We start from the raw sequence: 13,738 nt of genomic DNA on the forward strand, positions 1-13,738 counted from the left end.
TCAGTGAAACATTTTGTCTCAACAGAAAGAATATGTAAAACCTGCAGTATACATTTTGAGTGTCAGTACCAAAAAGCCCTTTATCCTTTAACAACGTCATGATTGGATCGAAACTTTTAAGGCATTAAACACACACTCTTTGACCTAGTTTTTTTTTTATTCCTTTAATCTTGGATCAATAGAGCTGTCACATTATGCCAAACACATCACACCCCCATACTGACCGTCAGCATTCCCTGAGACAGTCTCGTTGCCTAATTAGGATATCCTCTGCTGCTGCATTCATACTTCATAAGCACATATCGTGGCCAGTGTTGCCTGCTTCATGATTAATTTATAATCAAATCTTGTTGAATCAAGTTCTTTTTTTTTTGTTCATGTGCTGCCAACTTTGGGTCAGCTTTCTTCACGTCGGTGAATCACATTAACGAATCAAGGTATTAATTCTCGCAGAAATAAACTGGAAAATCCCATCAGCCTTGTTTTCCTGCAAGTGTTTAAAAGAAGCCTTTGCTTGTTTTTTTCCCTACTCATCTGGTATTGTTGTCTAGTCCTGCTAACTATTCCCGTCCGAATCAGTATATTATTCCACATCCCTGGGCAAGACGTTGCATTGTTCGTCGCATTAGACATTCCTAAAGGAGCACGATGCAGCGTCTCCTTCACTCAGTAGAGGTGAACGGGAGGTGAACGCTCCTCTTCAGGGATGCGGCACTATTTTTTTCTGTCACTCTAAAGTTCTGCTGATGTGCATGGTGTTTAATCAGCTGCGTACAGGTGGGAAACAGGTACAGGTTCTAGATGCAGCCGGCTATTGTTAAAGAGGCGCAGATTGTCGAGCTGTAACGTCCATTAGTATGCAACACATCCAGACTTCTGTTTCTTCCTGTGTCATTTTATCACCCATCACTGAATAATTACTCACAGAATATTCTGCTCTGCTGCACACTACTTCTCTCTTCTTCCCCCCCCCCCTCCCTCCCTTTCATTCCGTGTTTGTCTTCCTTCATCTCTTGTGCATGCTTCGTTGTGTCTTGAGAATAAAGCTCTCTGGAGAGATGTCCTTCCTGATGCTGAATCGGTGGATGAGTCGGCAAGCGTGACAGCCACGCCCTGCCTCGCTGCACAGATGCTAACTTTAAACACCCACAACCTACTAACAGAGTAAACACAAGGCATTATAAAGTGGTTACCAGGCCTGGAGTTAAACATCCATGTATACTTAACACAGCACAAGGTCAGACATGTCTGTGATAACGAGTTACAGAGCGGCCATTTTTTCCTGCTGTCCAGATCAGGCTGGGAGCTAAAGGCGCTATCATTGTGTCTTTCTGTCTAGCATGACGTCGGCCATATTTTCAGTGAAAATTGTTGACATTTGGTAATTCCATAGCTGCCATTTGACAGCAGCTCATGTTAGCATTCCACCTCTAGCTTCTGTTAGCAGTTTGCGTAGTTTCAGGATACAGTCAGTAAGGGGTTAATTCCTACAGTAGCAGTCATTTAAGCTAGATAACAGATAACAGTAATTGTTACCAAGCACATTGTATTGTTAGCAAACGAAAGGTATCCTTAAATAGGAAATCAGGCTCAACGATATTTCAAACTACATGTCTGATAAATCACCCAGCTAAAGTAAAAATGCTAACAATGCTATGTTAAACATGTCCCTGTTAGTTGTTTACTTGCAAAAAAGCAGGGCAACATTTTATCAAGCTGGAGCCACCGAAATGTGTTTTTAAAAACATTGTGAGCCTATCACACGGCACCAGAGGCGTGTGCAGACATCATTATGACTTACGGAGGCTTGGAATGAAGCCTGTGTGTGTACACATTTGAATTGATAGCATTTATTTACCCTTTCTGTTTCCACACATTTAAGTGTCATATAGCTGTGTGTTGGATTTGAATTTAAAACCTGATCGAAACAGGGGCAACAAATACGCCTTAATTTTTCAATTAAAAATGAGCTTAAAGAATATTTATGTCCAAACTTGCCACCATCTAAAGTTAAAAGAAAAGCAAATACACCAAAATGCAGTAAAAGCTTAAAGCGATCCTTTGCCTGCAACATGTTGATTTGAAAAATTTGCTTCTGATTAGACAAATGGCCAATCACAACATTTAAAGTAATTGAACGAGTTTGAGTACTGCTGCTAATGCATGATGTACTTTTTGAGTCATCTGAGCGTATTTAATCGTAATGCTCTTAATCCACATGAAATCAATTCAGAAATCCTGTCAACAAATCGTCGTATCTTCTGTGCTGTAACGTCTTTCCGCCTGTCAGACACGCCATTACACCCGTACACCGCGACAGCTTGACTCGAAGCTCCACTGTCACTATAACAAACACCCTGCTGCTGCATGTGTTCCAACTGCCTGGAGAAGTTCACCTTTCTTTCATGTGTAAACATCCACTCCTGGCTGGAATCCTCTGCGTTATTGATCTAGTCTTGTCGGCGCCTCAGCCCCTTCGGGAAGATTAGGTTCTAATTTTGTTGCTGCTCCTTCCTGTCAGCGACGCCGACTGTTAGGAGCGACGATAAGGAGGATTTATCCTTATGATAACTAGGCCAGAGGAGGGTGTTGTTCATGTTATTATGTGGACTGGTGTTTCGGCTCCTCAAGGTAAACTAACAGCCTGCCTTAAGAAGGACAAATACGTGAGTCTTTTTCCCTCCTTGTCAAAAATCGATGCCAGATGCTGCTGTCAGACAGCAGCCTCCTGTAGCGTGTTCTGTGCAGACAACAGTGGGAAACAGTGGCACACGGACACGATTTGTCGAACCAACATAATATAGTTTGAAAGATGATTTGCTTATACGACTCAAAGGACTCTAGTAGTTTGAGTCCCTCCTGAATTTGATCTCATCATTTGTCTCTTGACAAGGCCAGTGGAAGATGAAAGCTGCTCGTCAACATCTCCCCAGTGAAAGGAAAGCTGTCAGTTTGATTTTTGATTTGGACAAAACCTGTAAAGATGACTTCTTTTATATACATATATTACTCTCTTTTTTTCCCTATAATTTTTCAACTAAGCCTTGAAAAATTCAACCATGGCGTTTCATTTCAAACATCTTCCTTGTTGATCAACCACACTGCATCTATATCTGTAACAGAAAGATACATGTGCCTCATTGATTCTTCACTGACAGACTGTGAGGGTTACTGTATGATTATATGTCAGGCTATTTCTTTATTTTGTTCGAGCATATTTTTCTTTTTTTGTTCATACCACATGTCAGTCTTTTTCAGTTATTATACACATAACAGTGATTCTAATTTGTGTATAGTAATTAAAAAATAATCGAGGTACTTTGATATTTCTAGATCATCTGTTCCACTATCTTTTCACCGGCTGAAATCAACAAAGTCCATCCATCTTTTTCTGTCTCTCTGCAGAAAAAGACATGAACTACAAGTTCCAAGTTCTACTGATATTTACAAAGCACATCAATGAACTTCTTGTTCCTTGTCGTACTTATTAAGTTTTCACCACAAAGGCAGTACACCTTCTTCTCCTCAGAGTTTTCCATTGACTTGTCCACTGACAGCATGGCAGCACATCCAAACACAGAAAGGTGAAGGCTCCGACAAACGGGAGATAAAAGAAGATGCGGGGGAAGGTGGGGATGGAGCATTTAGCAGAATTTAGTTTGAGCTTGCTGAAGCACAGTTTCTGGCTGACTGTGCAGCCAAACAGCAGCAGGCTGCATGGAACAAAGATTTCGCTCTGCAGTGATGCTCGACACATCGATCGCTTGCTGTCTATGTTAGCACTAAGATTACCAGTCTGACTTTCCTCTTTAACCTGCAGCCACGTTTATCATTTTTGTTTTTATTCACTTAAATGGGTTTTAATAAGTTTGATGTGCCTGACATAAACAAATAAAAACAGAAAAACCAAAGAAAAAACTGGAACAGAAATGAATTAGTGCAATAAATCAATAAACCCTCCTCTTTTGTAAAAGTTCAATTTTTGAGTCAGAGCCGGTGTTTATTGCAAACTCAATAAAAACATAGAGTTCCCTCCATTGTTTCATATCCTCTGGTCACATGCTGGGCTTCACCCCGTGTTGAGTTCATGTTGGCGAGCGCTTCCATCACTGTTTGTACCTGCTCCCTTTTTTTTTTTTTGATGTCTGCGTTTCCTGTTGCCTGCAGGAATCCATCCCAACGAAACCTTTGGAATGCAATCTGTTGCAAACATGAACTTTTCAAAACACGGAAAGTCTCCTCATCTTTGTCCTGTCTCTGACTCGGAGGAATCAGGCAACATCTACGACTGTTCACAGCCACACACCAGCTGCATTGTGGTTGTCCTCTGACTTATCCAGTGGCAGCACTTTGAGACTTTGGTGATGTCAAAATGTCACATTACCTCAGGTATCAGCTCTTCTTGCGGTATTATTGTTTTAGCATTTTTACACTGAGCATCGAAAGTCTGAGAAAGGTTTGACTGTGAGAGCTTTGGGGATCAGGTATGTAGGCATCTAGTGAGTTTGCTGGTCATGTGACTTGTCTAATTTAGTCTGTTATTATCGATTGCAAGCAGAAAAACGGCATCAAACAAACGATGCAACCAAAGGGCTTACAAATGTACAAACACAAGGAGAGACACAATGCTGATGACACTTGCTGCAATAGCGCCTTCAGTCAAACCTTCACAATGATCATGTGCATGAGCAGTTAAATGAGGAGAGCCACTGCCTTCTACTGTTTTGGGGGGGGTTTTTTGGAGGGGGGTGTTGAATGATAAGCCTGTGAGCCCTACGGGAGGAGCTACTTCCATTTCCATTCCCAGCCTCCACTCTCTCTCTGTCAACCCAATGTGACCCTCACAGGAAGAGCTGCAGGCTACGACGCTGTAATACTAGCCACCGGTATCCGGGGAGAGAAGAGACCGGGGGAGGCAGAGAGAGATGGAAAGAGGAGGAGAACCAGGGATGGAGTGGCTGGAGTGGTTCCTTTTTTTTTTTTTTTTTGTCCCATGAGTCATTCTTTAGCCCTTGCCCCAGGCTGGAAAACCAGGCTTATCGATCAGTCATGGGGTTAATGTTTTAGGCTTTCTATTTTCTCCTCAAATGGACTCTACGAGACTACACTAGAATTACTAAGCACAAACTATATCCCTTAAAAAAAATCTAAAATGAGACTCAAACCTTAAAGCCTCTAAGTTCTGCTCTTATAATCCTTTGGAGGCTTTTACGTTTGTGCTTCTCTGCCTTCTGTTACCATAGAAACCCACACACAAAGAAACACGGAAACATCTGGAGCAATTATGTCGAGTAAACGTGACCTTTATTCATCTCCATTTGTTGCCCCACTCACTGTGCAATTTGCAAGCATTGAAACATTGAGTCCAGATCATGATGCTGCAGACGGTGTTGTCTTTTCAGACTTTATTAAGGGACCGAGTTTATATATCAGCTCAAACACGTGGAATACGGCTGGATAGAGATGTAAGCTCTGCATACTGACACACACACAGGGCTTGATTTTGTGTGTGTGTGTGTGTGTGTGTGTGTGTGTGTGTGTAGGTGTGTGTGTGTGTGTGTGTGTGTGTGTGTGTGTGTGTGTGTGTGTGTGTGTGTGTGTGTGTGTGTGTGTGTGTGTGTGTGTGTGTGTGTGTGTGTGTGTGTAGCAGTGTGCAATGGACACGACTTTATGAGTTTTCACTGATCTACGGAGAGCCTCTCATCTTTTCCAACAGGATTCTGTTCCTGACTATTTATTAGATCTGATCATCGGGGCAGCACCATCCTCCCTCCTCTCTGACCCTGTCTCTGTACCACCCTCGTCTCCTCTCTCTCTCTCTCTCTCCCTCTCTCTGTGTTGGAGGGGTGATTGGAGGGTTTTTGAGGCTCGGTTTGTCTGATGGGATGTGGCAGCGATACAGAGAGCGGTCTACTTCTCCTTATTAGCACTGAAGCAGAGGGGAGGGATGGGGGACAGGCAGCAGGATTGAGGGCATCAGGAAGAAGGGGGGGGGGGATTGTGTCGACTTTTGTAACACTTCACCTATTGCAATATATCACTTGTGTAGTTAGCATCACTGCTGCCCATTTCCCAGTTAAGTTTAAAGATACATTTTCTGCCGTTCAGGAAGTCACAGTGGTATAAATACCATTAGAAAAATCCTATGAATAGGTTTTTAGTTTCAGGGGAGAAATGTCAACAGTTTTGGCATGATGATGTTGTTAGCTACCAAGCTCTTCTGGATGACACTCGGTAGGTTGACCCTTTCAGGACCGGCTTCGATATCTGAATAAATCTAAATAAAGCTCTGGATTGCCATTTATTTTAGTATAGAAATGTATTGTCCCAAGACGGCTAGTGATTATGACTTTATGATTTTCCCTCTACTTTGCTCTACCTTAACGCTAAACTTAAGCTAGCTCCCATATTTGTAAAACTATTAGCCTTAGAACCACCTTTCAACTCAGTGATCTCATTTTCCTTTACATGCTAGCATTGTCAGTGTTAGCATGCTGGCATGAGCATTTAAATTTAAGTAGTAACATACTCTACGGCTAAGTACAGCAGTGCTCAGGTGGCTGTGTATACTGAAACATGAAACAAAAGAAGAGTTCAGAGGAGTTATCGTAGGTCTGTTTTATAACAGAATGGAAGTACGGTAATACCAAGATGAAGGTTAGAAATCGACATTAAGAGCCAATGGGATGAACTGAAAAATGATAATGTGTTCAGTTTTGATTCTGGGCACAGATTCGTATGCTTGTGTTTAATTCCATGTTTAATGTCCTTGTTATTTTCTCATTTCCATGAGCTGTAATTAAGTTTCAGTCCTTCTACGTTTTCAAGCAGAAGTGCTCCTTTGCATCAGCACACATGTTGACTCTAGTTCATGAAGCATGTCACATCTGAAGGAGATTGTCAGAAGTGTTTGATCAAGCTTATATTTCTATATATATTTTTTTTTTAGGCTGCCAGCAGAAAATAACATTACGTGTCCTGTTTGATGTCTTCTTTTCTGAGTTTCCCTCTCCCACTCTGTCGCTCTCCTCTTCCGTTTCATCTGACCGTCCTCTCTAATCAGGCCTGGATTGGCCTCGCCTCAGCGGCCACATAAGCAGTGCAGAGCAGAAAGCAGGGCGAGAGAGAGAGAGAGAGAGAGAGAGAGCTACAGAAGGGTAGAGGTTAGAGGAAAGATCGTAATTGGGATGACATTTTCTTTCAATAAAAAAAAAACAAGACCTCTGGTCTAATAATGGGATGGGTGTCTGTTGAGCACAGAAGGTCACGCTTCCTCGGGCTTCTGTGGGTTGTGCGGGCTGCTCTCTGCTGCATGACTTATTTATGTAACCATAACCTCCTCACTGTCGAGGGAGTTATCGCTAAAGATGACAAACATTTCAAGGAATATACCATAACAACAAGTGGAATGGCTCATCTACATTTTCATTTATTTTGTTTTTAATGATTATACAAGTTAGCACATGAACTCCTCTGTGCTAATATTTAAAATGAAATATATTCAGTTTTTGAGCAACTAAAAGCTTTGAGATGTTCAGAGTGATTGAAATAAAGATCAAATACATGTTGGATAGTTTTCAATCCACATCAAACCTGTTTTCAGTGGATGCAGCTGCAGCAATTGAATCCTTTGAGCATGACCATCATCCTATCTGAACCAGTGCAGCTTTGCTTGTATGGCTGTCTTTTAAAATACATTAAAAAGTGTTGGGGCGCCGATAGCGCAGCGGCAGCGTGCACGCGCGTACCATGTTGCGAGGCTTTGCTCCTCGCGTGGGCGGCCCGGGTTCGCGTCCGGCCTGTGGCCTCTTTCCCGCATGTCTCTCCCCACTCTCTCCCCCCTTCCGACTCTATCCACTGTCCTCTGACTCTATCAATAAAGGCAAAAAGTGTTGGGGCGCCGATAGCTCAGCGGCAGCGACTGCGCGCGTACCATGTTGCGAGGCCTTGCTCCTCGCGCGGGCGGCCCGGGTTCGCGTCCGGCCTGTGGCCACTTTCCCGCATGTCTCTCCCCACTCTCTCCCCCTTTCCGACTCTATCCACTGTCCTATCAATAAAGGCAAAAAGGCCAAAAATAATCTTTAAAAAAAAATAAAGGCAAAAAGGCCAAAAATAAATCTTTAAAAAAAAAAAAAAAAGTTGAGTTTTATGACAGGCCAGGATTCTGTCTCTGTATTTTTCATGACTTATTTCACCTTCAGAAGTCTCGTGGGGTCCTGCTGCAGATCTCCGCAGCATGAAGCTGCCACTGCCATGAGGCGGGGATGCAGTGCGGTGTAACATGTCATGTAGTCGGATTGCCAAAAGGCTCGATTTCGGTCTCAGGGCTTAGAAATGTCCTCCAGCTGATTTCAGAGTCTCCAGACTTGGTTTCTTAATGAATGTAGCCAAGAGGTCATGATAGGTTTTGACTCCTTTTTTTTGTGTTTTGAATGTCCCTGCTACTCCCCCGTGACTGATGAGGCAACTTAGATATCCTCGAGGGGGGGGGGGCGGCGGCGGCGGCGGCGGCACAGGTCTCCATCACTCGTCTGCTTCTTGAATTCTCCCTCGCCCAGTTTTTTTTATTTTTTTTATACTCTCTCCACTTCTTAACGCTTGATTTAACTGTACTTTGTTAAGTGACTCGGAAACTTCCTTTAAATCCTCCTCTGACTTGTGCTCAATTGTGCCCTGACATTTACCTTTTACAGAACTTCCTGGAATTATCCCTCAGTCTGCTTGCTGTTGGCTTTGCAACAATACTGACTCACACAATCTCACCACTTTTATTTATGCCATGCAATGTATAAAAAAACATCATCACTCAGCACACAGGTGATTGCAGCTGCACTCGTCCTAGGCGTGCCATACAAACACGTACATTGACGATGTAAAACAATTATTAAGGTTTATGTTTTTGGCTTGTCAGACCTTTATTAAGGGCAGTGGATAGGGTCAGAAGTTAGGTAGAGCGAGAGAGAGGGGAAAGGATCCACAGGTCGGATTTGAACCCAGGATGTCCGCTTGGAGGGCTATAGCCTCCGTACATGGGGCTCGAACACGAACCACTAGGCCACCGGCGCCCAATCCTGTGATTTCTTGAAGTTGCTGCAAGTCTTTACATTGAAGAAGATGAAACCAGCCACTTTGATATTTGACCTAGATAAACCTTTCAACAATTATCTTCTCACTCAGTCGCCTCATTTTTTTCCCCTTTGATTGGCTTGCCAATTCATCCGATGATCTTGCCGCTCTAATGTACAGCAGTGTCATTATTTTTACCCTCTTGATCAGCCTTAAAGAAGCTACATTAAATCCCGTTCAGAGCGGCGATGTGTAACGGTGAAGTCACCTCGTCACACACGCAAGCCTCCGTGTGTGCATTGGTTAAGACTTAAGTTTAGTTTCTCTTCTCTATAGGTTTGTGTGTGCGACGTGAAAATGTGTTCACCAATAAGGCCTCTCTCGCTTCACATCAGTGGGTGATTGGCTCCCCGTGGTGTATCTTTGATTAGTCGGATAACAGGCAGAAAAAAGAAACCGTCTGAGAGGCTTTGTCGCTATCTTCCCGCCTCCTCCTCCTCTGTTCTTTAAAAACCCGCCACCGCTCTGTTTCTTCTTCCTCTCCTTCTCCGTTTCCCTCTGTACATCTGTCACTCGCCTCTCTTCCTCTCCCCGCACTGCTCCGCTGGTTCCCCTAGTTTAACAAGCTGCCAGGGGACTTGCATGAGAGTACACCCAGAAATTTGTCGAAGGGCTCTAAACAAGGGATGATTCATCCCCAGATGGCTCCATCTCTCTCTCTCTCTTTTTCCGACTTTGAATATCGGGAGCTTCAATGCCATCTCATCCTGTTATTTTCATTACCTGATGAATGATATATAGGCCTTATAGAGATCACTTTTAAACAGGCCAAGTTATTCCTTCTGAGGCTCATTAAGCAGAAGATTCAATCAAAATAATTCACTCACCCAATTCAAACTAAAGATGATGCATTTATATTTCACACGCTGTTTTGAAACGTGAGTTCTGCAGCTTCCTAAAATGTTCTTCTTCCTCATTTTATATCGGCTGCTTTTTTTCCCTTTTTTTTTCTATTTGTGTCTGGACAGAAAGAGGCGAGCGTTTCTTTGTCTTGATCAACTCGTTGAACGGCGAAGCAGGTGTCAAAATCCGTCTTTGAGAGTTTGAAAGAGTGACGAAAATGTTCTCTGCCATTATATATATATTTTTAAAAAAAATCATTGAGTCCTGTCAGTATTTCTTTTGTTTGTGTCAGTGTGAGGCTGTTTCTCTCTGCGTGTCTGTCATTTTCAAAGAGCCATAGAAATAGAACTGCTTTGCTCCGTTCCTGTTAGTGTCATGACAGACTTTGATGTCATTTGGTTTTCTTCACATTAACTGATCTTGAAATGTGAGGGAAAAAATGTGTTTATAACTTTTACACATACTTGAACTTATGGAGACTTATGAAGTGAATAAATCGAAGTGACTATACCTACGTGCTAGCCACAATGCTAACTGTTTACAAGAACTATAGGGACAGATTACACAACCCTGCTGAGGTTCATTGTAGAACTTGCTTTGTCATCGTTTTTGTTCCTGTGTTATATCATTGTCTATAGTTAATTAGAGGTGTTCCAGTACAACTTTCTCTCCCCAGTATCTCCATTCACCAGATTCCAGTGACTTAGACTTGAGTTTTGTAATTGCAGGTTCAAACCCTTTTCGATAACTGGAGTGCGGAAAAGAAACACGTGAAAGCTTTGACTCAGATTGGATACACGATGATCAACCTCAAACCAGTTAGCTTACGGGAAGGCTCATACGTTATGGAAACTGATCATTGCATTGACTGGCAATGTTAGGTAGAGCATTGTATATTGTCTGTATGTTTTGAAAACACGTTGAAGCTTTGTTTACATTCCAGTTGATTTTGCATCCAGGCTGGTTCAGGCTAGTTTGCTCCGATATTGAGGAATCCTCAGTCTGTCAGTTTTAAAGCCAAGTTATGCAATATGTGCAATCTTTTGCACCACTCTGTTATTGAAGTGTCGATGACTGTTACGTCCTAATCACCATTCTCCACTCAATCCCACAGTGAGGCCTGTAAGATGCTAAAAGGTTCAGGCAAAGCAGCAGGCTTTACAAACAGGGACTCTGGGCTGAAGAGGCCGCTTTCATAGAAACCTTTGTAGAATTATGAATGCTGAAGAAAACGTGAATACTGGCTTTGTGGAACGGTGGGATGATTTATCCACCATCATCAACGCCACCGTTCCACCACCAGAGACTCATTTAGATTTTTAAATGATCTAAATATTACTTCTTTATATTTTTGTTATTTGCCAAACAGTCTCCTTCGATGCAGCTGAGGATATAACCTAAACTCACAAACCCTGTTTTTCTTTTCTTTTTTAGGACTTCCTCACGGATTTGATGATGTCAGAAGTGGATCGCTGCGGGGAGAACGAGCACCTTATCTTCAGAGAGAACACGTTAGCGACGAAGGCCATCGAGGAATACCTCAAACTGGTCGGACAGAAGTACCTGCAGGACGCGCTCGGTGGGTGAAACAATGATTCAGAGCGGAGTGACGGCGGAGGCTGCGGCCTCCTCACAGTCATCTTAAGATATCCTCAAACACTCGCTCTTGTCTGTTTCAATTTTTTTTTTTTTTTAATTTTTAACCCCCATTCGCTCATCCATGGAACGGTTTAGTGAACTGCAAGTGTCAGTCATTGAAATACATCAGCTACATCAACAATTTTAGAGATCAAACGAAATCATGAAATCATGTTGACAGCCAGACCGAAGAACTCATCGGTTGTTTGCAGCTCGTCGTGGACGCCACAGTTCAGTGACCGCATGTTGTGACTGTAATTAGAAATCACTTACCAGATCTGCTTCGTAGCAAATCATTACAAGGGGACTGTTTGACCCCCCCCCCCACTCCTGTTTTTGACAGCGTTAGTCCAAGGTTAGATCGAGGGTGTTTGTGTGACTGCAGTCCAAACAATAAGCACTCTGTATGCACTGTGTGCTGCTCTACCTCTCCTGCTCCAGGAATGTACACAGAGGCAGTTTAATCTACAAACGGCACACATCCTTCCTGGCGCTCATCACATTTCTCTCTGTATGCTGCCAATGTTAATGCTCAACGTGTGTGTGTGTTTATGTCCCTCTGTGTGTGTGTGTGTGTGTTTATGTCCCTCTGTGTGTGTGTGTGTGTGAGTGTGTGTGTGTGTTTGTTTTAGGTCAAAAGAGATGTTGCCTGGTTTCTTGCTTGTGTCTCTCTGGGCGGCCTTGAAGGCTGCTCTATTATAAATCACTCCGGACGTAAAGATTAATCTTGAGTCAGTTAGAATCCGATTCAAAGGTGCCAAGGTTCGAATCGGTTCTCTGAAAAAAACGTATTGCAGTAGTATGGTGAAGCGTCAGCAGCTGTGGAGCAGAGGAGGTTGGTTGTAATAAACAGGCGGTATCATGGCTGTAGAAGCATTTTTGGCTTCCCGAGACAGAAAATGAAAGACAGAAACTGTAATATTACAACAAGACGGAGAACTTCACAAATAGCACAACCAACATGATCTGCAGCATTTAATCGACAGCACAACGAGAAGCTCCAGATTCTCTCAAAATAAATCCTATGGTGAGTTGCCCCATGTTGTTTCAGTGATGTTTTTTGGTTAACGTCCTGCTAAACTGGAGGAATCACCGACACTAGGAGGAGCAGCACAAGGACGAGCTCCCTTTGCAGACAGTTGACAGAAGTAACCAAAAGGACGATAGTGATTGGAAGTGTGGCTCTTTGACGCACACCAGATCTTATGGCTTTGTTCCTCTCCAGAATGTTTTTTCTGTCTATAAACTTCGACGAAGGATTTTCCCCCTCCATTCTTCTCTCTTCCTCTGCCTTTAATGTTTTGGTTGTTAAAAAAAAAACAATCTCCAACATGCATTACTGCCACCAGCTGGACTGGAGGACAATAAGTGGAATGGATTATGTCTGAGCTTTTATAAAAATGTCGGTTCAGAAGTTAGACTTTATTCCCTTCTTTCAGCTTTAAGAAAAGAAGATCATACTCATATGTAGAGGGATGGCTTTCAAGAGGCTTTGAGAGCTTTCAATGGTCAAACGAAGAGGCATCCGTGCACGATTCCCTTTTTTGTTCATGATTTCAGATCTAAAAAAACTAATTGTCTGTTGTTTTGTGCCAAATATTTTCTCCATCCTTGCTTCGATCAGCAGGACTTTTCAACCAGCACAAACACTCACACCACACTTCCCCGTTTACTGCTGGGTCTGCCTCACTAATGCTTAAAGAAATACACAGATCCCCAACGAACCCCACATGTTCATCCATTTCTTATTGGTTTTCTTGCGTTTGTTTTTCCTCACCAGGTGAGTTCATCAAGGCTCTGTACGAGTCAGATGAGAACTGCGAGGTGGATCAGTCCAAGTGCTCGTCCGGTGACCTGCCAGAGCATCAGAGTAACCTGAAGATGTGCTGTGAGCTGGCCTTCTGCAAAATCATCAACTCATACTGGTGAATACTCAGACACAGATTTGAGACTTTCTTCTCTTTGACTGCAGAAACAATCAAATCACGTATTGTGTAAAAACAAGAAGGGAGCCTCTAAATCTTTTTCTCAAAAGACTTTAATTTTGAAGAATTCCTCGATGAAGAATGTAAACAATGCTGTTAAAGAGGGCTTCAGTTAGATAATAATATAGTCGTCTGTCGTCCTTTGA

General features: G+C 42.7%; 1 protein-coding gene across 12 annotated transcripts in view; it reads left to right on the forward strand.

The window, feature by feature from the left end:
- LOC306837233 (disabled homolog 2-interacting protein-like) overlaps positions 1-13,738 on the forward strand; it is a 148,031-nt gene that overhangs the window by 115,717 nt on the left and 18,576 nt on the right. For all 12 annotated transcript variants that reach the window (XR_013780895.1, XM_079364809.1, XM_079364817.1 and 9 more), the window contains 2 exons: positions 11,404-11,548; positions 13,388-13,532. Coding sequence is in view for 11 of the 12 variants with exons in the window: in XM_079364809.1 (XP_079220935.1) it covers positions 11,404-11,548; positions 13,388-13,532 (290 nt within the window). In the remaining variant the exon portion in view is untranslated. The remainder of the gene's footprint in view (positions 1-11,403; positions 11,549-13,387; positions 13,533-13,738) is intronic.

The sequence above is a fragment of the Symphodus melops genome (genome assembly GCF_947650265.1).
Source record: "Symphodus melops genome assembly, chromosome: 16".
NCBI lineage: Eukaryota > Metazoa > Chordata > Actinopteri > Labriformes > Labridae > Symphodus > Symphodus melops.